The sequence below is a fragment of the Eublepharis macularius genome, chromosome 16, assembly GCF_028583425.1.
Source record: "Eublepharis macularius isolate TG4126 chromosome 16, MPM_Emac_v1.0, whole genome shotgun sequence".
Taxonomy (NCBI): domain Eukaryota; kingdom Metazoa; phylum Chordata; class Lepidosauria; order Squamata; family Eublepharidae; genus Eublepharis; species Eublepharis macularius.
Window position 1 is genome coordinate 17502883 of NC_072805.1, and position 25898 is coordinate 17528780.

The following is a 25898-nucleotide window of genomic DNA, read 5'->3' on the forward strand; positions in this document are numbered from 1 at the left end:
AGTCCTGTTGGCGTGCCTTGTAAATTCTGCTGTCTGTCTTTGCAGGCTGTCTCTTGACATATTCTCAGTGCTTTTTAACATTGGATGTAAAGACACTCTCTAAAATGAGCTGATAGCAGTTTATTTTCCCACAGTGTAGACTTCAGCAAGCCAGTAAGCAGAGCCCCCACCTACTTCTCCGTGAAGCTGGAGCCTATCCAGTCTGGCCGAGCCCAAGTGGTCCTCTCCTGGTGGGACATAGACATGGACCCTGAAGGGTCAATCAAGTGTACGATGGCCCCATACTGGGTACAACCTGCATCTGAGGAACTCCCGGTAATGTGCTCAGCCTTTTAGAAATTCTGCTTGCCCCTCATAACACTTTAATGCTAAAAGATTAAATTAAAACTTGTATGAGGAATGGCTGTCTGTTTGACTAGCTCTCTTTAAGGGCATCAGGCTTACGTGGCTCTTCTCAGTTTAAATGGAATGTGGGCATGCAAAAAGAAACTCGATATGCCTGTGAGCTTCAGCACAATCACGTGACGTTGGGCCAGTCACACACATTCAGCCTAACCTGCCTCAAAGGGTTGTTGTAAGGATAAAATGGAAGAGGGGAGAATGATAGTATAAGCTGGTTTGAGTCCCTGCTGAGGAGAAAAAGGGGGATAAATAAATTAATGAAAATGAATAAATGTTTAGAAGCCAGCAGCAGTCCAATGTCAACAAGACCCTGACTGCATGGAACTCTGCAAAGATATGTTTTGGGGACTTTTATTTCTCCAACATCACAGTCCAATTGGGCCACAGTAAAATATAAGAGAAAGGAGCGTAAATGTTCTTAAGACCCATCAGAAGAAAATTTGCTCTTCCAGAAAGAAGAGAAAGGAGCATAAATGTTAAGACCCATTTTTAAAACATCAGAAGAAAATTTGCTCTTCCAGAAATTCTGGAAGTCTTGCTCACCATTTCAAAGAAGCCAAGTCTCGCTGCTGTTTAGGCACCGTTGCAACACATATCCTGCTTCCTGCTGCTGCCAGGTTGGATCCAGCCATGAATTTCTCCTAACGAAAAGGGAGATATTTTCACTAGTTGGCTCCCCTCAGATGGCAGACCCCCAGTTCATCCCTTTACGCTGTCCAGAGAGTTCCCCAGTAGTGGTATTTCAGGCAGCGTTTTGGTCTGCAGCAGGAGGTGCGAATGTCTCACCCAGCTGGTGGAAATTACTGGTGGACCCAACCTGTTGTCCTCATCTAGTGCAACCGTGGTGCTGCAAGCAGTTCCTGTTGGCCAACCTTAATTAGCACATGGGCTCACATTGTGTGCAGCAAGCCCTCCCCCTCCATTCCGTCTTTGCTCTGAAATGGAATGTGTGCACTTCCTTGCAGCCCTTTCATGTGGTCCTTTTCCAACCATGGCACATATAACACCTATCCTCTGACAGCTGCACTGGTTACCAGTTGAGTACCGGGTCCGGTTCAAGGTTTTGGTGTTGACCTATAAAGCCCTATGTGGACTGGGCCCAGCATACCTTCGGGACCGCCTCTCCCCATATGTTCCCCGGAGGTCGCTTCGATCAGCTAATAAGCATCTGCTGATGGTCCCTGGCCCCAGGGAGGTACACCTGGCCTCTACCAGAGCCAGGGCCTTTTCGGCCCTGGTTCTGACCTGGTGGAACTCTCTGTCTGAGGAGACTAGGGCCCGGCGGGATTTGTTATCTTTCCGCCGGGCCTGCAAGACGGAGATGTTCTGCCAGGCATTTGGTGGGGGCTAGGCTGTCCTCTTGCCGACCATACCATTGAAGAACGTCCACCACCCATGCAGGAGCTCACAAAGTCTGATACAGGACATTTTGTAAGACCCAGGCCTTGCATTTAAAATACTGAATTTTACTATTTATATCCGCCATTGAGCAATTTTATTGTATACGGAAAAATGTTTTAAATGTTTATTCATGATGTTTTTATTGTTTTAAATTGTATGTTGTAAATTGTTGGTTGTTACATCGCCCTGAGCCCGTCTGACGGGGAGGACGGTCTAGAAATGTAATATAATAAATAAATAAATAAATAAATAAATAATTTTTCTCCCACTGCATTACGGAAAGCACCAACCACTATTCTGCTTTTGTTCTTTTTGAATTTTGTTTTTTCTTGTTTTAATTTTTAATTTTTTCCCCGCAGTGGAGAGATCATTGGATGCAGTGCGTCTATTTCCTTCCAAATGAGGAGACCGTTTTCCGAGGTCAGAAAGTGACCCTGACTGCCTTCCATGACGATTACTCGGTGTGGTATAAGCTTCAAAAAGTCCGGTAAATTGAGAGGCACCGTGTCAGATTACAGGGCATCACGTTTTTGGAATGTTCCCTATGTTTAAACAGTTCTGTGTAAATAGAAAACAAATTTGGTACACAAAGATAGGAGGTAGAAAGAGAAAGGTTTCTGTTTTAAAGCATTCAGATCTGGGAATCCTGCAAGGGCACTGTCTATTCTGCCACCTCATTCTCTTGCGTGTGAAAAAAGGCCCAAATCTCCAGCAATTTCCTGAAAATGCCAAGTGCCCCACAAGGGTTGAACGTATACATGTGTGTATTTTACATCTTGAACTTATGTAGGCACAAGCATGAAACCGGGTGCCAGAACAACTGTACTTTGGCTGTGATAAGAGCAGGTCTTAGTGACAATGCAAGAAAGTGGGACACCCAGCAAAAACTTAAGAATTTTGTTTGTTTATTTAGTATATTTTTATCCCGTTTTCCTCCCCATTGGGAACCCACAAAGAATACACATTTGGCCAAATTTATATAAAACAGTATAAAAACAGACAGAGAACCAAAGGCAAACAAGACATCCTTGGTTGCTGTCTACTAGATTCATCCCTCTGGCCAAGGCCACGGGCCACGAGCCCTTTGGCTCTTGCCCTTCAGCCTGTGCCCCCAGCCTTACCCAGGCAGCAGGAATCATCTCACCAACATTAATAAAATCAAAGCAGTGACAGCTTGAAATGGTTCTACCTGCTCTTCCAAGGAGGGTCAGTTGAGGCCAGAGGATTCTCATAAGGGGGCGAGGGATCCATAGAAGGGCAGGAAAAAATAAATGTCTGTTTTAAAACCCTGACAGCAAGTGGCGCACCACACAGACATCTTTCTGAAAACCCAGTCAAGATTTTACCACAAGCTTGGCTGAGCAAGGCTGTGTTGGTATTGGGGCACCACCCACACACCCATTGCCAATGACAACCACCACTTCTGCATTTCTCCTTCCTTCTGTTCCAAAGCAATATAAGAACCCAAACCAGAGGGCTGTCGCTATCTCAGCAGCTGTGCGAGGACTCCTTTTCTGTGAGTGCATCCCACGTTGCTTCTGGAGATACTTAAAAGCCCTGCCACACCGTGTGCAGAGCCAGTTGCATAGGCCCTTAGCGAGATCATTACCCCCAGTGTAAGTCTAGCAGGAAGGATCTGTATGCTTGGCCCTGCCCGTAGATAGTGGCAGACCTTTCAGTGTTACCATCAACACTGTTTTTATTCAGGTGTTTTTACAGGGACCCAGAGCAGCTTACAAAATAAAAAAAGTACAATTTAAACCCATGGACAGTATAATACACCCCACCGGTGGCTTAGTGGTAGAGCATCTTCTTGGCATGCAGACGGTCCCAGGTTCAATCCCCGACATCTCCAGTTAAACGGGCCAGGCAGTAGGTAGCGTGATAGATCTCTGCCTTAGACCCTGGAGAGTCACTGCCAGTCTGAATAGACAGGTCTGATCCTGATGGACCAAAAGATCTGTATAAGGCAGCTTTGTGTGTGTTCAATACACCCCAGACTAGCCCTGGATCCTCTGGCTAAGTTCATTCAAGGCCAAAGGATGTAAGCCATGGGCTGAGTCCTTTGGCTCTTACCCTTCGACTTGTGCCGTGGATTTGCACCTCCGGCCATGCTGAGGCTTAAATACCTGTCAACAGGACGGGCAGCAGAAGCTCAGCCTGGATCTTCTGCTCGCCGCACAGACATTCCTAAGAGTCCCCTCTGCTGTTGGATGCGCCCATGAAAGCCCAGCTCCTACACAACTGCTGTCGCTTCCAACAAGCGCTTGAACACGGCAGGGGGTAGTGAGATGCATTTGTCAAACTTTGTGCCAGAAAGCTTAACAAGCTATTTTTAAAGTGGATGAGTAACCTCACTTGCATGAGCACAGAGCACCAGCTTTTTTGCGCGTAGAGCCCCAAGAAAATGTATTGCTGCTCCTGAGTACCGATTCGCTCTCACATCCCTGCAGCCTAGCAGCCCTTTCTAGCCTGGAGTTGCAGAGGCAGCCTGAATAGACCTTGATTGTTCTCTTCTGGGAAAACAGCACTTCTATCTCACGTGCTCTTTCCTATGTCTTCAGAGGCATGGAGGATGCTAGTAGAGCAGGGTAGGATGACTGGCACTGTGGTTTCCTTGGGTCCGAAGGGCACCAGGGTGTTGCTTTCATAGGTCAGGGCAAATCTGTTCCGTCCACCCTGCTTACTCCACTTAGCTCTTCATCAACGTTGAATGTGCTTCTTCATTACAGGAGCAGTCAAAAGTGAACTGTTGGCTGTTATGCATATCTGTGCTGCCGAGACATAAGGGGCTTTCAAGGCAAATGAGAAGTAGAGGTGATTTGCCATTGCCTTCCTCTGCAGAGTCTTCCTCAGTGGCCTCCCTTTCATGTACCGACCCTGCTTAACTTCCAAGAGCTGATGAGATCAAGCGATATCATGCCACCTTCCCTTCCCATTTGGATAAACTTGTTGAATTGGAAAATATGCTTCAGCCTTATGAAGTTGCCTTCTACTGAGTCAGATCCTTGGTCTCTCAAGGTTAGCATCATCTGCTCTGACTGGTAGCAGCTCTCTAGGGTCTCAGACAGAAGCCTTTCCCATCACCTTTTAAATGGAAATGCTGGGGATTGAACCTGGGACCTCCGGTGTGCCAACCCGGTGCTCTGCCACTGAGCCATGTTCCCCTCCCCAACAAATCTGGGAACTAATCTAACATTACTTCCACCCTTTGGGTTGCACAAGGTAAGGCATGTTTGGATAGGAAAGTGCACAACTGAACGAGGTGTCCTTCTGCTTGCTTGTAGAAGTGAAGAGGCCAAAGCCGAGGTCCACATCGAGAGTCCTGTGTGTCAGTGCCAGGCCCACCTGCTGTGGAATAGGCCACGGTTTGGAGAGCTAAATGATCAGGCCCGAACGGCCCAGTACATTCAAGCCCTGAAGGAAGTGAGTGGCGTTTCTTGCATTCATGGCAACATCCTTCTGGCTTGTTCTCAGAACACCAGTGTCTGTCTTTTGTTGAAATGTGTGCAAATGTTCCTGTGCCTGTTCGTCAAGTTTTATTAGAGGGAGTGATGGCCAGAGCAGCCAGCAGTGTTTGGCAGAGAAGAGCTGAGTGTTGTTATTTCTCTGGACCCAAGGACGGTCATCAAATCTGGTCTCACTAGCACAGGCAGAGTTGCTGGCAGGCTATAAGCTTAGCGGGCCACCAAGGCCAGCCAAAACTTGCTAACTTCTGCCTGGGTCCACCTGGTGTGAAGAGGCTTCTGTTTTGACTCTAGGAGATGATGCTTGTAAGCAACCAAGGCCGGGGGGAGAGAGGAATACTAATTTTATTACCTTTTAATGTAGTTGTTTGTGGCTTGACGTACTAGAGGATTTCCATGGAAGGGAAGGAGGCTGATTTTTACTGGTTTCCTCTCTGCTTCTGCAGAACTCTCTCCCATCTTGCTGTTCCTGGGGGTGGGGTCCCATGTCCCTTGGAAACACAACAATTTGGGCTGCTGTGGCAGGGGGAAGGTGAGAAAATCATTGCTTCCGAATGGAAATCTTTTCCGTCCACCGAAATCAGTAGCAGGTCCAAGCCTTTGTTTTACACAGCATTAAAAGATAAAATCCTACGTTTTGACTATTTAAAGGTTATATTTTCAGGTTAAAGAATTATAGCAATCTACCAAGGTGACCTCTCAATAAAGTTTATCCAGGGCTTTTTTTCTGGGAAAAGAGGTGGTGGAACTCAGGACTGCACAATGACGTCACTTTGGGTCAGCTGGAACAAGGGGGGAGTTTTTTAAAGTTTAAATTGCCCTTGGCGAAAATGGTCACATGGCCAGTGGCCCCGCCCCCTGATCTCCAGACAGAGGGGAGTTTAGATTGCCCTCTGCACGTGGAGGGCAATCTAAACTCCCCTCTGTCTGGAGATCGGGGTGGGGCCACTGGCCATGTGACCATTTTCAAGACGTGCCGGAACTCCGTTCCACCGCGTTCCCGCTGAAAAAAAGCCCTGAGTTTATCCTTGTTTACCATCTGCTTGCCCCGTCCTTTGGACTTGAAGAAAGTCCCCCTCTAAATCTCTTGTACCATGTTATCCCTGGTATACTTCATGACTGAATGATGATGACACACTGGCAAAGAGGGGTTTCGATGACCAGAGCTACCACTGCAGTTAATTTGCTATCCAATGACACCTTGCAAGGATTCCCTGCTGTCTTTGTATAATGGCTAATGCAGGGAAGCTTGAACATGTTCCTAGGGGCTGGATCCTGATTCGCAAAGCATGATTTCCCTGCATGTCCAGCCTTTTACTAATGGATGGTTCCGGTTGTGTGGATGGGAAAGGAAAGCTGTAATTGGGATCTGAAGATTTTTATTGTGACAAATGGGTTCTTCTTGCAAACGTTTATTGATACGATATGAAAACATAGATGCAGAGGAGTTAGCCGTGTTAGTCTGTGGTAGCAAAATCAAAAAGAGTCCAGTAGCACCTTTAAGACTAACCAATTTTATTGTAGCATAAGCTTTCGAGAATCAAGTTCTCTTCGTCAGATGCCTGATACAGATACTGGCCAAATACAGAAGAAACATGCTCTCTTGTGAATTCTGCCCGAAACATATTCCCAACAGCCTTCAGACAGCAAGAGAAATTCCTGTAATGATACTCAAGCCAACGTAGCAGTCCTTCCTCGGGGGTCTTTTGCATCTGGGAATCAGGGACCTGCTGACGGTTTGTCTCTTCCCTTTTTGAAGGTTCTGAAGCCAAACAGCATTTGCCTGAGCGTCAGTGATGGCAGCCTCCTTCCCATCCTGGCTTGCTACCTTGGAGCAGAACAGGTGTGAGACGCCCCTCTAGGTTTTCTAAGCTTGAAATCCTTATTTCTTTGAATAGGTGTTGATGCAGTTGTTCTCTTTCCCATGTTCCCATTGTATGGATATCCATAGGTCTTCAGCACTTTTCTTTAAGAGCTGTCATTAGTGTGTGATAACTTCCATTTCCCACAATGCCCCTATTTCCTTAAATGACCCCCACCTGTGCTCCCTGACCCCTAGAACTGTCTACCAGAATGATTGTGTGAGGCGACCTTGCTTTTTTCCTTGAACACCCTCTTTGTGGGTATGTATGTGAAAAGTGCCATCAAGACATTGTGAACTTACAGCAACCCCTCAGTGGGGTTACAAGGCAAGAGACGAACAGAGGTGGTTTATTTCATTTATGTCATTCATAGTCCGCCTTTCTCACTGAGACTCAAGGCGGATTACACAGTGTGAGATTAGTACAGTCAATATCAAGAACATTTCCGTAAACTATGCCGTAGGGTAAATAGATACAAGTTCACAAAGACGTAGCATTAGCAGGAATCCAGTACAACATAGCGGTGAAGTCTATGGTTCCTAACTCATTAGCGGATCATCTGAAATCCCTCCCTACAATACAGTGCTCCTATAATACAGTCCTCCTGGTTGCTGGTGCCTGCCTCTGTGTAGCAGCGTTGGACTTCCTTGGTAGTCTCTCATCTAAGTTCTAACCAGGGCTGACCCGAGAGCTGATGAGACCAGGCTAGCATGGATCATCCAGGTCAGAGCTGTCAGTGGTCATGGAAAGTGCTGTTGAGTCACAGGTGACTTGTGGCAGCCCTGTAGGGTTTTTAAGGCAGGATATACTTGGAGGTGGCACAGATGCCTGGAGGAAAGGAGAGCAATGGCTATTAGCCCTGGTGAGTAGAGGAAGTCTGAATATTCAGAGGCAGTAAATTTCTGAATATCAGCGCTAAAAAGCAACATTAGGGAAGGTCTAATGAAATAGGATGCTGGACTAGATGGACTACTGGCCTGATGTAATGCTATCCTTGCTATCTTCTAATGTAATGTTATCTGTGCTAATCAACTCTTAAGGAGCCTCTCCATGTGACGCTCAGTTCTTTGGGGGAACAAGTAACCCCTATCCAATTTCTTCAAAAATTTGACAGCTCCCAATGTTAGAATAATCAAGTCCGCCTGTTCTGTTCTTCTTATAGGTATTTACCCTGGAGAGTTCTGCAGTCTCTCATTCACTCATGAAGAAAGTGAGTAGTTAACCTTGTTTCGAATGCTTCTATGTGCACATGATGACATTTTGAGGTCACTGTAATGAACGCATACTGCTGTAGGTGAACGCCAGTTGAATCTCTGCAGTGGCTTGGAAAATGGCAGTTGTGTATGAAATTATGGTGCCTTTAACTTATGAGCTTGTCTGTATATTTATTTATTTGCTTATCTGTACAGGAGATCATCTTATACTGAGCCAAATTATTGTGTATTCCAGGGTCGTATAACTGCTTTAAAGACCAAGTGCGTCTTTATGTGAACTATATGTATGATATATAGACATGGGCACAAATAGAAATACGAATAAAATTTTGTGACGAATCACATCGATTCGTGTCTCGTGTAAACGCATTTCGTGGGGCTGCGTTTTTCATGAAATCCACGACTTTTGGGACCTATTCGTTCAATTTGTGAATGCTTCGTGATGTCAGACAGGCTGGCGCCGATCCATTGATTCCCTAGGCAGCATAGGCCCGGAATGTCTGCAGACTTTTTGTTGTCGTGGAAACCCCAATCTTAGCCCACATAACTTTGATAGGCAGCTCTCCCTGCCAACCTGAGAGCTGAGCAATGCGGGCCTGCGCAACTTCACCTGGGAACTGTAGTCAGGAACTCCTTTCCCTCTGTTTTTTTCCCGTTTCGTGCCCATCTCTAATGGTATATCATTTCAAAAAGGTAAAATGAAATAAAAGATGACATGGCAATGGGATGCGATCAGGCAGCTTTTTCACTCAGCAGAAAGCTGACTGGATCCAGTCCATTGCTGACTGCATTGCTGTGTTGATTGTTACAATTTCCAAGCTGGTTGGAAGAGTCTTTGGCTCATCTCACGAATAATCTCATGCAGGGGTCATTTTGTAGAAAAAGAACTGCAGGAACTCATTAGCATATCTCATTAGCATTCCACCCCCCCCCCCCCCCGACATCACCGGAAGTGTGTCAGAAGGCAACACCCACCCCTCAGGCCCCTTTCCCCAAAAATCTCCAGGTATTTCCTGAAAATAAAGCAGAATGAACTCAAAGCAGCTTGCCCTCCTCTGGAGATCCAAGCCCAGCAGCCTTACTTGCACGGACGCACTCACTCACTAGTCATGAATGAAAATAAAGCAGCAGAATGAATTGAAGCAGCTTCCCCTCCTTTGGAAGGGAGGCAGAGGGGAGGAAAAGGAATCACATGGGCGGGGCCAAAACCCACGTGACCACTTTTCAGCTGTACCAGAATGCAGTTCCCGTGCATTCCCCCTCCAAATGAGCCCTGATTTCATGTCATAATATGGCATTATTTATTTTATTAATTAGCATCCTGCCTTTAGTCCTAATGAGAAAGCCAGAGTGGCTCATAACACAAAAATAGAGTGCAGAAGAAAACGATAAATGAGAGCAGAGAAGGAAGCTTCTAATGGCAGGCTAGAAATTCCTTGTGCTCTCTTTCTGCCAGAAGATCTTCTTGCCAGCTTTAGGCTATGGGTTAGCGTTCCCATTTGTACTGGCCCTCTGGAAGGTTTTATTCTTTTTTTCTTTTTTGGAAATTCATTTAAAAAATTGAAAATAAAAGTCTCTAAACAAGCTGCTTTTTGTAAAATTCTATGGGCTGAGTTTCTCACGAATAGCCCCAGTCTCAGAGTGCTCATGAGAGATCAAGCCCTTTCATTCCTCCACGACCAATCTCTGGCCTGCAGAGCTGCCTTATATTGGGTCATGCCACTGGTCTATCAAGGTTGGTTTTGTCTACTCTGACGAGGAGCAGCTCTCCGGAGTCTCAGGTGTGGTTCTTTCCTGTCACTTCCTACCTGATCCTTTCAACCGGAGACACCTGGGGTTCGAACTTGGATCCTTCTGCATGTACTGGGCCACAGCCCCTCCGTGCCATTGATCCAGAGATCTGCCCTTCCTCGTTCTCAGTTGCACACTGCAGACCAACACAGCTACACACTTGAAGCTGTCTTGCTGGTTCTCCAAAGGGCCATTGGCCAGAAGAGTCTATTTAATTTTCATTCATATTTCCTTCTTCCTAGCAACTGTTTTGGGGTACCCAAAATGTATTTTTTCTGTATCCTCGCCCTTTAAATCACATTGAAATCCGTTTTAAAAACTTTTTTTCCACGAGTCAGTTTCCCTTTCTCCCTCAAGTGCCAGGAGGCTTCACGAAACAGAGTGATCTCTGTCTTAGGGTAGCTGGAGGGGCAAAACAATGTGGTTATTGCAGGGCTTTTTTTCAGCTGGAACGCGGTGGAACGGAGTTCTGGAACGTCTTGAAAATGGTCACATGGCTGGTGGCCCCGCCCCCTGATCTCCAGACAGAGGGGAGTTGAGATTGCCCTCTGCGCCGCTGAGCTCTGTCTGGAGATCAGGGGGCGGGGCCACCGCCCATGTGACCATTTTCTCTGAGGGCAGCCCACTGAGTTCCACCACCTCTTTTCCCAGAAAAAAAGCCCTGGGTTATTGGGGTTCCATGAAGAGCAGGGCAGGAGGAAAGCTGTGAGAACCTATATCATAGAGCCCCTTGAGTGGAACTAGGTGGGCTGTTGTAGAAATTGTTCTACAGAAGCTAAGTGGGGAAATGAAAGGAGAATGACTCCAGGGTGTTAATTAACAAGACTGTGCAAGAAGTTGTTTCTGCCAAAAAATTGAGGCAATCGTAATTTTTGCCAGTTAGTGCTCCCTGGACCGTTTTACATTTTTTTAAAAAATCATATTAAAATATAAGGACTACTTCTGCACTGGATTCCCTAAAATCATCTGAAGAATAAAAAGTTCTCAGGACGACTTTGACCGGAAGGTGTCAGGAGACTAAAGAAGTGAGAATACAGTACTTACCGGCTTCAGGTCTTACCAGGTAACAAGCAGATGTAACAGCCAGGGCAGACGAGATTCTAGGTCTTAAAAACCTACATCCACAGTCATAGTTGGGCATTCCAGAGGGATAGCCTCGTTAATCTGTAGCAGCAACAGGAAACAGGAGTCCAGAGGCTCCTCAATGACCAACAAAATTAATTCCAGCATGAGATTTTGAGAGTCAGAGCTTGCTTTATTGGAGGCACAGAGTGTACACATCCATCAACCTCATTTATATTCCCAGTAGTAAGGACGGGAGACTGTTACAAAGAAAGGTCAGTATGGGAGTATGTGTGACTCAGTCTCTCGCCCCAGTTTGTGTCCATTTGAATCTGTGCAAGCTTTTTTATGAGATTGATGGATTTCTTCGATTAGCAGGCACACTAAATATTAGCTTTTCAGCCTCCCAAGTGCAAGAAATACACCCATAGCAAATTCTGAGTCTATGGCATTGATTTAAGGTAAAAGGGGACCAGCTCTATTTATTCTATTTACGTTGTTTATAGTCCATCTTTCTCATTGAGACTCAAGGCGGATTGTTCAGTGTCAAGATGCTGCCTGCAACTGGTGGCCGAGGAGTTAGGATTCTGATTCCTCATGCATGAGCCCTTTGCTGTAGTGGTTAGGAGCAGCAGGACTCTAATCTGGAGGGCCAGGTTTGATTCCTTGTTCCTCTTCCTGAAGCCAGCTGGGTGACCTTGGATCAGTCACAGCTTCTAGGAGCTCTCTCAGCCCCACCCACCTCACAGGGTGATCATTGTGAGGATAGCATATTTTGTAAACTGCTCTGAGTGGACATTAAGTAGCCCTGAAGGGCGGTATATAAATCAAATGTTGTTGTTGTTGTTATTTTCATGACACCAAATGGCTATAACATATTATTGATTTATTCTATGTTTAATGATTTCTTCCCCATTACATGGTTCTTACAGCTTCGTGGAGCTCTCTCAGCCCCACCCACCTCACAGGGTGATTGTTGTGAGGATAATATTAACATACTTCTTAAACTGCTCTGAGTGGGCCTTAAGTTGCCTGAAGGGAGGTATATAAATCAAATATTATTATTATTAATTATCTGTTAATTATCTATCCCTCAAATCCTCAATGAGGGATTTTAATGGGAAAAAATCCCTCAGCAAAAGTTTTGGGGGGGCTTACCATTTCCCATTAAAATCCCTCATTGGGGTGTTTTTTTTTCTGGTCATAGACAATGAGGGATTTTAACGGGAAATGGTAAGTCCCACCCCCAAAAAACCTTTTGCTGTCTTTTAAGAGAAATGTATATAGAATGTCACTTGAGGATTAAGAAAACATCTCAAGAGACTGAGAGCTGTCTTAAGGTCTAATTAGAGGTGTGTGTGTTACGTGCCTTCAAGTTGCGTCTGACCTATGGCGATCCTATGAATGAGAGACCTCCAAAATGTCCTGTCATTAACAGACTTGCTCAGATCCTGCAAACTGGAGGACGTGGCTTCTTTTCTTGAGTCAAGCCATCTCATTTTGGGTCTTCTTCTTCTCCTACTGTCTTCCACTTTTCTTAGCATTATTGACTTTTCCAGAGAGTCTTGTCTTCTCATGATGTGAGCAAGTATGATAGCCTCAGTTTTGCCATTTTAACTTCTAGGGAGAATTCAGGCTTGATTTGATCTGGTAAGAAGACTTATTTGTCTTCTTGGTTGTTCATGGTATCCACAAAACTCTCCTCTAGCACCACATTTCAAATGGATCAAGTTCCTTCCTGTCAGCTTTCTTCTCCGTCTAACTTTCACGTCCCTACATAGTAGTGGGGAATACCATAGTTCTTAGAAGTCCCATTTTATTCAGTGGGGCTTACTCCCAGGAGAATGTTCTTAGGATTGCATCCTAAGCTGTACAGGCAAGAACCCCATTTGGGGTGTATCAACCTTCCACAAACATTGTTTACTGCTCTGTGTTATTTGTTGATGTTTCTGGGCTTGAGTTTTAAAAATGATGTAGAGAAAGGTCTTTCTAATAGCTTGGAACCTATGATCTTTTAACTGGAGATACTAGAGATTGAAACTGGGACCTTCTGCCTGCATGACAGGTTCTTTACCACTGAGCCGTGTATCTTCTAAAATATATCCTTCCTCTATGAAACTTGAGCACTTTGGTTGTTTAGTCTTCTCCATTCTTGAACTATTTCCCTGTTTTATTTATACATTAGGGGGTGGGGTACATTTTCAGTATCTGAAGCATGAGAGGTGTTGTGGTGTTGTGATTAGACTTGGTCCTGGACTTGAACTCCTACTTGGACCATGAAGCTAAACTGGGTACTCTGGGGTCATTCTCTCTGCCTCACCCTAAGCTACTTCTCAGATCTGGCGTGAGATGGAAAGTAAATAAATAAATGGGATAACCCCACCCACAGACACCATCTTGAGCTTGTGGGAGGAAAGATGGAGTATAAATATGGGGAACTGAATGGGTATATGTGTTTAACTTTAATTGTTGCAGTCTTTTAGTGCAGTGTTGAATGCTTAAAACTGCACTAAAAGTTTACTTTTTTTTTCCTTTCCAAGATTTTTAAGGCCAACCACCTACAGGATCAAATTAAAATTATAGAGAAACATCCAGAATTGATTATTTCTTCTGATCTGGAAGACAAAAAGGTAAGCTGATAACTTTTGCCGGTAATTAAAAAAAAAAGCCACTTGTCTCTTAAAGACAGGTAGCCTTTCTCTCGCAGAGCAGTGGGTTGAGTCTTGTGGATTCATTCAGCGAGTGGAGGGGCACCTTCTCTTAGCACCCTGGGAAGGGCCTCTTCTGCTGATGGAAGTTCTAGAATGGATCCATGGAGCCAATCTGCAGTGTCAGGATAGATCCTTTTAGTTAGCAGTTTGGGCAGACTTTCTAGCTTCTGTTGTGTCTGTTGACACAAACAAAAAAGATGCAGTTCCTTTTATTAACCAACCCATAATGTTATTGACATGATACAGTTAGCCCAAGGAGGCCTGCTGGTCTGTCTTTTGCATTTTTGTCCCACCCTTTCTCTGAGGAATTCAGAGCAATATACGTAGTTCTCCCTACAAGGCAGCTAAACTGAGAAAGAGAATGACTGGCCCTTGGTCATCCAGTTTATTTCATAGCAGTGGGTTGGATCTGTCACATTTCTTCACTTGGTCTCATCTAGTCCCCCCCCTCCCCCCGGTCCCACATGGCTTTTGTACATTGCAGGCTCCGTGATCCCCACTGTAGCCTTTTCAAAGGGGACCTTTTGTTCATTTTTCACTAGCTAGAAAGCCGGTTGGCTACAATCCAGAGTGTAATCATTAAGGGCTAGTGTATACCTGTGTGCATCATTTGTGGTGCAGATCCCTTCAAGTGGATGGACTTAGTGCCTAACTCTGCTTAGGATTGCACTCGATTGATTACTCAACAATTTCAGCTATATGAGTAAGGGGCAAATACTTGTATCTACTACTTACTTGCATAGCTGATTGTCATGGATACAGCTAGAAATATAGGGGAACTGTTGCTAGATTTGACCAAGAAGATAACAGAAGTTTCCTGTGCACACAGAAGTAGAGCTAGCTGGATCCCACAGCTAGACATAACACAAATGGAGAAGAACAAAACAACCTTGGAGAGGGGCATAAAAAACAAAGGAGTAACACAATTGTATGGCCTTGTATAGCTAGCTTAGAAGAGCCATCTAATCCCTATCAATAGATACTATGAATTGAGGTCACGTGCAGAGAGCATCTAAGAATGTCAGGAATGTTTAACTTCAAGGAATTAAAGATATGATTCAAGGACTGGTGGATTGATTGAGGGGCAAAAGATACTCATATATATGAGAAACTTGTAATGACTAATTTTACCTGGACTCTGAGTGATTCCGCACACGTTGGATAATGCACTTTCAATGCACTTTATCAATCATTTGAGGTGGATTTTTTCTTCTGCACACGAAAAAATCCGTTCCAAATTATCTATAAAGAGGATTGGAAGTGCATTATCCAACGTGTGCGGAATCACTCTTTGTTAAGATAAAAAATAGCAGGAATGAACTAACAATTTTTATATACTGTAAGAAAATGTTTCAGATATAGATAACCTTGTATGGTGTTTTGAGTTATAATTAGCTAGCCAAGAATATGAGCTCTTATCAAGAGAGAAGAGGATGTCAGAAGATGATGCTAAAACCATATAAATATGATGTTGAATTGATTGGGAGCTGCTTCTTAGAAGGGGCTTCTTGCCTATCACCCGTTTATCTTGGGTAAAATACTTTCTTGGGCTCATGTAATTGCCTTCCTTTAATGATATCTGAAATTATGATGGATGGTATGATTTTCTATCGCTTTAGCCAATATTAAGATTAAAATGCTGAATAATTATGTTTTAATAAAGACTTTAAGAACGGAAGCAGAAACTCTGAAATAGTATTTAAGTGTGTTTTATACCTGGTAACAAACCTAAAATGTAATTGAAGTGTATCTCTTGCCAGAAGTTCAATGATCTGATATAGGAAAGCTAATTAGACGTTTATGGCTTGTTAAGTGCATGCCTATGTCTGAATCAGGCTGGCCAGAATCATCCAGAACGTGATGCAAATAACCGGTCCAAGGGAGCCTCTGCCAGCCTTGAGCCTGACCCAGAGATTACAGCTGGTACAAAATGCAGCGGTGCGTGTTATTACGAGAGTGCCAAATAAGGCGCATATAACACTGTTCTTACGCGAGCTGCATTGGTTGCCAGTGGAGTACCAGATCAGAGTCAAGGTTCTGGTATTGACCTATAAGGCCCTGTGCGGACTGGGACCAGCGTATCTACGGGACCGTCTCTCCCCATATATTCCCCAGAGGACACTCCGATCAGGGGACAAACAGCTATTGGTAGTCCCTGGCCCAAGGAGGCTCGTCTAGCCTCGACTAGAGCCAGGGCCTTTTCGGTCCTGGCTTCTACCTGATGGAACGCTCCGTCTGCTGAAATCAGGACCTGGCAGGACCTACTATCTTTTCGCCAGGCCTGCAAGACAGAGTTGTTCCGCCAGACATAAGGGTGAGGCTGGGCCTCCACCAGCCTGGAAAAAGGGGTGTATAATCCTCCCTGTGAAGGCTGTCCACCATCCTGTTTTAAATGAGTTGTTTTTAATGAACATGAATTTTTAATTGTATTTTTAATATGTTATCCGCCCTGAGCCCACTCACGGGGAGGGCGGAATACAAATTTGAAATAAATAAATACGTTGATTTCCATTTTTTCCTCTTCTTCCCCAAAGGTATCTTTGTTAATTGGAGAGCCCTTTTTCTCCACGAGCTTGCTCCCATGGCACAATTTATATTTCTGGTATGCCCGGTCTGCAATGGCAAGCCACCTTACAAGTAATGCGACCATCTTCCCCCAGTCTGCTTCACTTCATATGATGATTGTGGAGTTTAAGGTAAAGAAGCTTTATTTTTTTTAAATCTGCATTTTAAAATTCATAGGTTGAATATGAATAGAGAGTATTCAGTCATTAAGAGTTTGACTGTACAATAAACTACCTTTGCCTGCAAGAAAAATAACCTTGAGGGTGGAGATTTAGATCAAGGAGAAAGGTGTGCTGGATGGAAAAGCTCACACACCTCCCCCATCCTGATTTGCCTGCAGATCCAGGGAGACAGTGGGGTGGATCCTACCCCTGTCTTACCACTCCACTGGGCAAGATTCATTCATTCATTCACGTATTTATACCCCACCTTTCCTTTTGGCTCAAGTTTGAAATCTTCCTAAGGCGTAAGTAGCTGTTTTCCAAATTAAGTAGCCTTCCTCCAAATTGGAGGAAGAACCAATGAAGTAAGTGGAAGGCTACTTAGAGGATGGTTGAATTCACCCCAGTACATTCTAGGATAGGCAATGTTATTCTGAACTTACTCGCGGCCGAATTTTGTGCCAGTTGCAGTTTCTAAGCAGCACCACTTTCAGTCGTCAAGCCTCGAAGCGTTACGGACGAGTGTAGTTAGATCAGCTCCATATGGAACAAAGAATAATTTCTGTGCCTGATGGATTTTGCGGGGGGACACATATGCTGTACCAAATTTCACTGCCTAGCTCTTGCGTTGGGTAGATGACTTTCGAATGCCCTCTTGTAATTTTAAGGCTCTGAATAAAGATCCTGGAACTTTGTTGGTGCTACCACAAATGGATCTGTCTTCATCACTTCAGCTAGCCAGAAGATTCACCTGTTAAGACGTGGCTACTCGTATTTCTGCCAAATTGCATTGATGATCTGCAGAAAGATTAGCATTGTGGCCCTCAAACTTGTGGTCAACTTCCAAAGAGCCCTTTGGCCTGCACAAGTGTTCCTGATTATTGCCCTCTGTACTGTCTGTTGTCCCTTATGAATAGTTCTTTTCGTTAACAAGCAGAACGTTTAGTGCAGTTTATTATACCTGGCAAGTGAGAGAATATTTCACCTGCTTCTTTGCAATCTATGCTGTTAACCTGCCAGCTTCTTTCCAGAAACGGCTTTGTGTTACTCGGGTGGCACTGCTAGGAATTTGGCTTAATAAAAGTGTCTTAGGACTAAAAAAAACCAAACAGGTTGTTTTTAAGTGAAATACGCTTGGCATATTGGCATAATTCCGACATAGGTTTCTCAGATTTGCAGTTAGTCACAACAAGATAGGGGGCTGTGAGGAACTCTTGGAGCTGGGGAGATAAACTATTTGGAAATTGGAGCAGGGGAGAAGAACGGAAGTTTCCCTGCACAAGCAAGCTAGTTTCCTCCCTCAACAGTATTTCCCCCCTTTAAGTGACTGTCACCTGCCCTTAACATTCCAAGCATACTCAGCTGTTCGGTCCATTTAATAATAACTGATCTAATATACTGCTCTTCTAGACTGATTAGTGCCCCACTCAGAGCGGTGAACAAAGTCAGTGTTATTATTAACCCCACAATACGACTGGGGCTGAGAGGAGTGGCTGACCCAAGGCCACCTACTGAGCTCATGGCAGCAGTGAGATTTGAACCAGCAGAGTGCTGACTCACAACACAACTACTTAGCCACTGTGCTACACTGTGCATATGTGTGTGTGTGGGGGGGGGGGCACAGTTTTCATCTTTTGTTTAATTTACAAAGTCATATTTTTCTGCGCATCTGTGGGGTCCCACAAGTATGTTGAAATCCCTGTCCTGTTTTTAATTGTCCTGACTCCATTGCTTTGATGATTGGTTTAAGGCCATCCAGTTTATCGTCTGCTATAGTGATGCTACTCGTATCTCAGATCAAATTTCTTTTACATTCTGATTAATTTTGAAATGCCGGGGGAGTGCAATTAACTTGGTGTTTCCTTCCTTAGGACTTGTGGAGAATACGAAGCCCGTGTGGTACCTGTGAAGGGTTTGATGTTCACATTATGGATGAGATGATCAAGGTAGGACATGCTGACTAAAATGTAGCTTTTGTTTTGGGTGAAAGTAGACTTGTCTCTGGTTCCAGCTCACATGTAGCTTACGCAACAAGGAAAGTCGATGTCATTGGGCTGAGGGTTATATCCGTTTCTCCAGTGGGGTGGCCATAGGCACCATGATGCCCACTGACACCTTTCTTGGCACGCAAACGTTTTTATAAAGTGTTGGGGCCAGGTGTGGCCTCTGGCCATTGAAGATCTGATTGGCTGTGCAATCTTTTAAAACGTTCCTTTGACCACAGTTGCCACCACAGCACAGGAATCTTCACTGTGTGACTGAAGGTAAGCTGTGCATACACAAAAAAATATTTTAAAACAGTATGTTCATTTTAAAAGGCACCTTATTAAACTGAGCTTCTGCGTGAAAAGCTGAAGAGTTATGACAGTTATGCATAACTTAACTCCCTGACATTTTGTGGCTGGCTCCACCTCCTGCAGCATCCATTTGTGGCAGCGCCCACCACCCTGTGTCAGAACTCCAAAGGTGCCCGCAAGCACAAAAAGATTGAGGATTCCTGGGTTAGATCCGTGGGGCCCCTCCTAATTATGACTTCAGCTCTGCCCTTCACCGAAAGGACGTGGCTAGTCAGAACCAGAACCAGAGGCTTTTGTGCTGCCGAGACCTCTGTCATACCTTAGGGGTGGGGCATCAGCCAGCTTAGGGATGCCAGCTCCGCCTTTGATCTGACCCATATTACTCCTTCGTAGTGGTCGTGCAGGCATACCTCTCAGTTGCCTGGTGCCCCTCACAATACCCAATGAGAGGATGTCCTCAGAACCGTTTCAGAATCCTGAGATGCATTTTGTCATTTCAAGGGGGCATGTCTGCTCAACCAGAAATCGGGGCTTGCGCACAGCTCACCGCCATACCTGGAATGAGGAAACATTCTGGGAGTCTCTGTGATAATGCAGAGACCTTCTAGTGTCCTCCCAGTTGATGCTCATATGCGGGGGGGGGGGGGGGGTGCCAGCAAGCTTGGCTTGGCCAGTGACTCACTTCCAGCAGAGTCTTCTGGTGTGTAATGGGAGGGGGGGGTATAAAAACTGGGGTCTGTTTCAGAATGGTTTACCAATTAATCATCCCTGGTGTAAAAGTTTGCATCTTTCATAAATATGCAGTTGGGGCGGGGGGGAATGCTTTTTTTCACAGAAGCTCTTGCTTCGGCCATAATGCCCAACTGTGGTTTGGCACTATGTGAACCAACCCTGTTGTCCCATATTCCCTTTTCCCCTTGCATGCTTGGGATCAATTAATGACTTCCAATTCAGTGTGAAACCCTGTTTTGCCTTTGCAGCTACATTGGACAAACTGTAGTTTGCACTTCTGTTCCAAAGCATGGCTTGCGAACCTGGTTTGCAGGAGAAGCAGAAACCACAGTTTGCTGGTTCAGGTGAAACACCAAACTGTGGTTTATGCTAAATTGGAAATCACATTCAATCACGGTGTATGAGTGAAGGAGCAAAGGAATATGCAAATATTCACATTATTCACAATATGCAAATATTCACATTATGTGTTAACTAGTGCTTAATTTCTTATTTTAGTTCTGATTGAATCATCTCTTGTTTATTGTGTGCTCTGTGTTTGAAATTTTTACCAATAGCCAGTGTATGATTCTTCCTTCCCTACCCCCCTAAACACTCTGAAGTTGCCCTTTGCAGAAACCTTTCCAAGGCTATTTACTTATTCTTTCATTCATTCATAATACCGATGAGTCGCCTCTTTGCCTGGAATCACAGAGTCCCTGTATGACATAAATTCCTAGTATAACAAATTAAAATACCGAAATCTAATAAGGAAAAAAGCAGTGGCGCATATATAATATAAGAAAGTGTGCAAATTTAGCAATAAACACAAAGAACTGTAAGAAATATGTAAAACACAGCAATAGCATAACAGCAGGTCAATTAAATGAAATCAACGCTCAAGTGTAGTGATCAACAATAAAAAGCAACAAGAATTTTTTAAAAAGCCCCTCGCAATAGACAAAAGCGAGCCTCAGCTCCAGCAGCTGATGACTACCTAAAATAACTAATCCCCAAAAGAACTTTGGTCCCTTTCGCAGCGATAAAGCAAATGCTTGCAAACCCCTCCGCCTTCACTGCGAGAGACCGTGGGGCCAATTAACTTAATTGTAAAAATGTGGAGTTATTTTGAAAGTACCACTTAGAAACGTCTGGGATGATGAGTGTAATGACTCACATTAGCAGCTGTGAAAGGAGGAAAGGGTTGCAGAGGAATAGGTCTGAGCTGTTAGATTAAGAGCAAAGGATCTCCCCCCCCTCCCGAAGCCTGGAGCCACGCTTTGCATGGTGACTCCACCGCACTCTCCCCAAGACACATTTGCGGGCCGTAAGACAGGTGCTGGCATAAGCTGGAGGCTGGCAATGCATGTCCTTGTCTAAGTGACTTGCCCAGGGTCACGCGTGCTCTCAGTGCATCCCTCCTTCTCAGTAAGCCATCCATAGTAGTTACATAGCTCATAGGAGAACCATCTACAAAGGTTCTGAAGCAGTTGACAAATTAGAAGTGGCACTTGGAGGACAAAGAGCAGTGGAAATACAGACAGCCAGAGATCAGGATGCAGAGCAAATGGCTTACTGGAGACCTGTCTTTGGAACGGTGGCTCTATTAACTGGCCAGAATGAAATGTAGGCTTGCCGACTGCCCTTGTTCATCACCTGAATTAGGTGCTTTAGGTGGCTTACTAGGATGTTATTTACCAGGCGATGTTGTTTTCATCCATGCCATGAAAAAATTCTACTGCCCATTTCCATGCATTAATTCTCTGTTAAAGGGACAGGGCATTTCCCCCCCTCCAGACCTGTTGGCAACTCTGATGAAATGTGACATCAGTAAAACTAGGCCTTCTAATTTTCTGCATCAGAAATAGCTCTTTTTAAATGTACCTTTTGGTCATCTTTCCTTTTAAAATGGAACTTTTAGGTTACATAATGGATAGGAAATAACGTTACAAAGGGAGGGTGAAGTATAAGGACTTGGGGATGTTGATTAAAGGATGGAAGGTTAGAGGAGGAGGAGGAGAAAAGACCTTTTCAGGTTCACATTTTGAGGAGAGGCAAGGGTGAGTCACTCGCCGGAACATATGAAACTGCCTTATGAATCAGACTTGGGGAGCAGCCATGGCTGAGCAGAAGAGCATCTGCTTGGCATGCAAGAGGTGCAGTCCCTGGACCAAGTAGGAGGTGATGTGAAAGACCTGAGACCCTGGAGAAGCACTACCAGGATGAGTAGGCAGTACAGGCTTCGATGGATCATTGGTTTGATTTAGTACACGGCAGCTTCATGTGTTTGCTCTTGAGCCAGCTAGCTGAAGCCTTTTCCCCCTGACTTAAAACAACTCCATGGGGACTCAGACAGAGAGGGGTTCTACCACCACCACCTCTGCCAGTACCTGCAACCTCTTTTTAACTGGCGATGCCAGGGATTGGACCTGGTTCCTTCTGCATACCAACCAAGTGCTCTCCCACCCAGCTGCGAGTGACCCTTCCCAAGGAACCGTTCATGCCCCTGGGGCATCTGTATTTGGACGGGTGACTTGTTAATCAGCAATCCAGCACTCTGCCACTGAGCTGTAGCCATTCAATCTGTAGGTGTCTGTGCCAACAGTCTCAATGGCTAGTGTACCTCTCTGGTTAATGCTGTGTGCAGTTATGCAGTCAGATGATGTATGAAAGCCGAGGGCAAGGTTTCTCTCTCTTGAGGTAATGAAAGGGAGCTATCTTTCCAGCACATTACCTCCCTTCTTAACTTGTCTTTTGTCTCTGTGCGTGTGGAGTAAATATTAAAATCTCAGCTTGGTAAAAGTGAATTTTAGTTAACAGCTTGGTGGTTCAGAACTTCAGTGTTCTCCGAGTCATTTAAGTTCACAGCCTTTATGAATACTCCAGCTAGTTTACAAGACTTGCTTCCGGTCTCTTTTGTCCTGCAGAATTCCTTAGACTTTAGGGAATCGAGAGAAGCAGAGCCTCATCCACTGTGGGAATACCCTTGCAAATCGCTGTCCGATCCTCTGAAGGTCTTGACGTTCGACTTCAGAGAAATGGTGCCGGAGCACTCCATCGGGAAGGAAGGCACTGTAAATCTGTTGAGGTGAGAGGCTACGAGAGATCTTGATGTAAGGTTTTGTAAATTGCTTTAATTATTCTGTAATCACACTCCTGAAAACTGGACTGCCTGTGCCACACACTCTCTGGGTGGCCCCCGGCTTCAGCAACATCCTACCTCACAAGATAATATATATGGTCTAGGAGGACCCCACTCTGATCTAGATAGCCCAGGCAAGCCTGAGCTTGTCAGATCTCTGAAGCTAAGCAGTGTCAGCCTTGGTTAGTAATTGGATGGGAGACCTTCCAGAAGTCCAGGGTCTCTGTGCAGAGTCAGGCAATGGTAAACTATCTCTGTTAGTCTTTTACCTTGAAAATTCCAGCAGGAATCACCGTAAGTCATCTATGACTTGACGGCACTCTCTGTCACCACCAGCACCCACATATCTAAAGGACCGTCTCCTCCCATGTGTCCCCATGCGTCAATTACGGTCTTCAGAGGGCTACCTCTGGGCTATTCCTCCACTTGAACCGGCCCACCTGGCATCAGCCAGAACATGTTCCTTTACAGGTGTCGTTGGCCCTCAGTGGAACAAGTTGCCTTGAAGACATGTTGGCGGGCGGCATTCTTAGAAATGTTTAGGCGATTTTATTTGCTTAGGATTTCAGTGAGATTTAAACTGTGGGCATCTCTTTTGGGGGGGGGGGGGCGAATATCTGGATTTTTTATCTGTTGGTTTTAAATTGTAATATTTTAACTATGGTGTGTATGCTGCCTTGAGCCACAAGGAACAGCGGGATATAAGTATTTTAATAGATAAATCAGTAATATAAAACAGTTTAAAAAATGAATGTAAGCAGCAGTTACACAATAGTACACCAAGCGTAGATTAAAATGTGGGCATGCATAAAAGGAAAACACACGATGCCTTAAAAATGAAAGAACTTTCAACTGGTGCCTAAAAATTAAGAGGTTCAAGGATTCTGCTGGTGTCTAATATGTTTGTTTATTTTTTATTTTAAGGTGTTTGTATTTCAGTTTTCTTTTAATTTGTTGGTTGCTGTTTGGTTTGTTTCCCCTGTTTTGTGCTCTGTTGTCCGTGAGCAGTGGAGGTTGCTGATGAACCAAATTCAGATTTATTTGGTCTATGACCAGTACAAATTGAAAGCTGAATCAAGTATGCCAGAATAACCAAAGATGCCATTTAACAAAGCTTTTACCGGGAGGCGATAAGGCAGCAGTGTCAAGTGGACGGAGCTATGCCCAAGGCCTGGCCAGGTTCCACAGCTCTCTTCAACAATGCCTCGTTGCTGGCACTGACTTTGGCGGTCCTGTGAATCTTGGGCATGGTTGTAAACCTGTTAATGAAGCTTTTACTGTAATTTGATTTTTAGTGGCAGCTATAAGGTTTTTAGTGGTAGCCATAAAGTTAGTTTTAATTGATTGCTTTGTGTTTATTTAAATTACAGTTGATATAATTGCTGCTGTCATTTACTGGAATTTATGTTTTTAGCTTTTAATGTTTTGGCAGGTGAGACTATTGAGGCAGATTGCCTCAAGCACTTTTGGCGGCAAGGTGGCATAAAATATTTTAAAATCAATAAAAACTAAACAAGGTGCCAGACAAGTTACTTTAAGGGGGCCATTCCATTATCAAGGTGCCACTGCCAGAAAGGCCCCGTCTCTTGGTTGCTGCTCACCTAACTCTCCCAAATTGGGTCCTTCTAATGTTGGTCTTTTAACTTATGATTAAGTTTGTAAGTTATGCTTGAAGAACAGGAGTATGAAGTTTGGCAATGGAACAAGATGGATGTAAAGGTTTATAGGAACAACACATTCTTGCCCTTTTCAATTAAAAAAAATCTTTCATGCATGTAATAGCTTGCTGCTCATGATGCATAATGTATAAATTACATTACAACAATATGTTTGAATCGATTTATGAAGCTGTTCGTTCTTCCTCTGCAAATATAACCATCTGTTCCCTGGCTGATCATTTCTTCCTGATCCAGAACACTGTGTGGGGTGTTATCGTTCCGCCAGCTATAAAATATTGGAACATCCTGTGCAGCAAAGGATCAATATTTGTCTGTACAATGATCCTTATTTAAACATCCAGTGTAGGTGTGTGTAAGTGTGTTTTGGAGAGAGAATTATCTTACTAGCACTGGCAAGCAAGTTACATCAGTTACACACACACACACAAGAGGCATAAACTAAACCCCAAATTGGAGCTATTTAGTTGTTGTTGCTCTCCAGCTTGTGCTTGCAATGTTTTCATGGGAAATAATCAAGGATTTTGCTGCAAACCCAAACATTCCAGATAGGAAGCAGCTTGCAAGCAAAATTACTCATAAAATGTGCTCAGGTTGTCCCAATGTGCGCCACATTAGAGATTATTCCTTCACATTTTTCTAGCTTATTCAAAGCAGTGTCCTACACAGGGCTTTTTTTCAGCGGGAACGTGGTGGGACGGAGTTCTGGCACCTCTTGAAAATGGTCACATGACCGGTAGCCCCGCCCCCCTGATCTCCAGACAGAGAGGAGTTTAGATTGCAGCACGGAGGGCAATCTAAACTCCCCTCTGTCTGGAGATCAGGGGGCGGGGCCACCAGCCATGTGACCATTTTCGCCGAGGGCGATTTAAACTTTAAAAAAAAAACTCTCCCTTTGTTCCAGCTGACTCAAAGTGACGTCATTGTGCGGTCCTGAGTTCCACCACCTCTTTTCTGAGAGCCAAGCTACAAGTGACGAATTACACTTGCCTGGCAAGTGAACAGACTCCCGTGTATTCCTCCCTGTTCGCTTGCCATTCACTTGCTTTCCACTCGATCAAGTGGAGCGCAAGTGAATGGCAAGTGAACAGGGGGGAATACACGTGAGTCTGTTCACTTGCCAGGCAAGTGTAATTCGTCACTTGTAGCTTGGCTCTCAGAAAAAAAGCCCTGGCCCTACATATGGTTGCCAAGCTCCAGGTGGAGCCTGGGGTTCTCCTGGAATTCCAACCGATCTCCAAATGGGAGAGATCAGTTCCCCTGGAGGAAATGGGAGCTGCAGGTGGTGGATTCTGTGGCATCACATCCCCACTGAGGTCCCTCCCTTCCCCAAGCACTGCCCTCCCCAGGCACTGCCCCCAAATCTCTCTTTTTTTTTTTTAGAGTTCCACTGCCCCCAAATCTCCAGTAATTTACCAAGCAAGAGTTGGCAACCC

At 44.6% G+C, this 25898-nt stretch overlaps 1 protein-coding gene across 1 annotated transcript in view; it reads left to right on the forward strand.

Annotated features, from left to right (window-relative positions):
* The window catches only part of PRMT7 (protein arginine methyltransferase 7), a 50552-nt gene that overhangs the window by 18580 nt on the left and 6074 nt on the right, over positions 1-25898 (forward strand). The window contains exons 8-16 of the mRNA XM_055000138.1: positions 135-315; positions 2163-2290; positions 5091-5229; positions 7030-7113; positions 8295-8342; positions 13740-13829; positions 16445-16606; positions 18508-18582; positions 22572-22732. Of these exons, the coding sequence (XP_054856113.1) occupies positions 135-315; positions 2163-2290; positions 5091-5229; positions 7030-7113; positions 8295-8342; positions 13740-13829; positions 16445-16606; positions 18508-18582; positions 22572-22732 (1068 nt within the window). The remainder of the gene's footprint in view (positions 1-134; positions 316-2162; positions 2291-5090; positions 5230-7029; positions 7114-8294; positions 8343-13739; positions 13830-16444; positions 16607-18507; positions 18583-22571; positions 22733-25898) is intronic.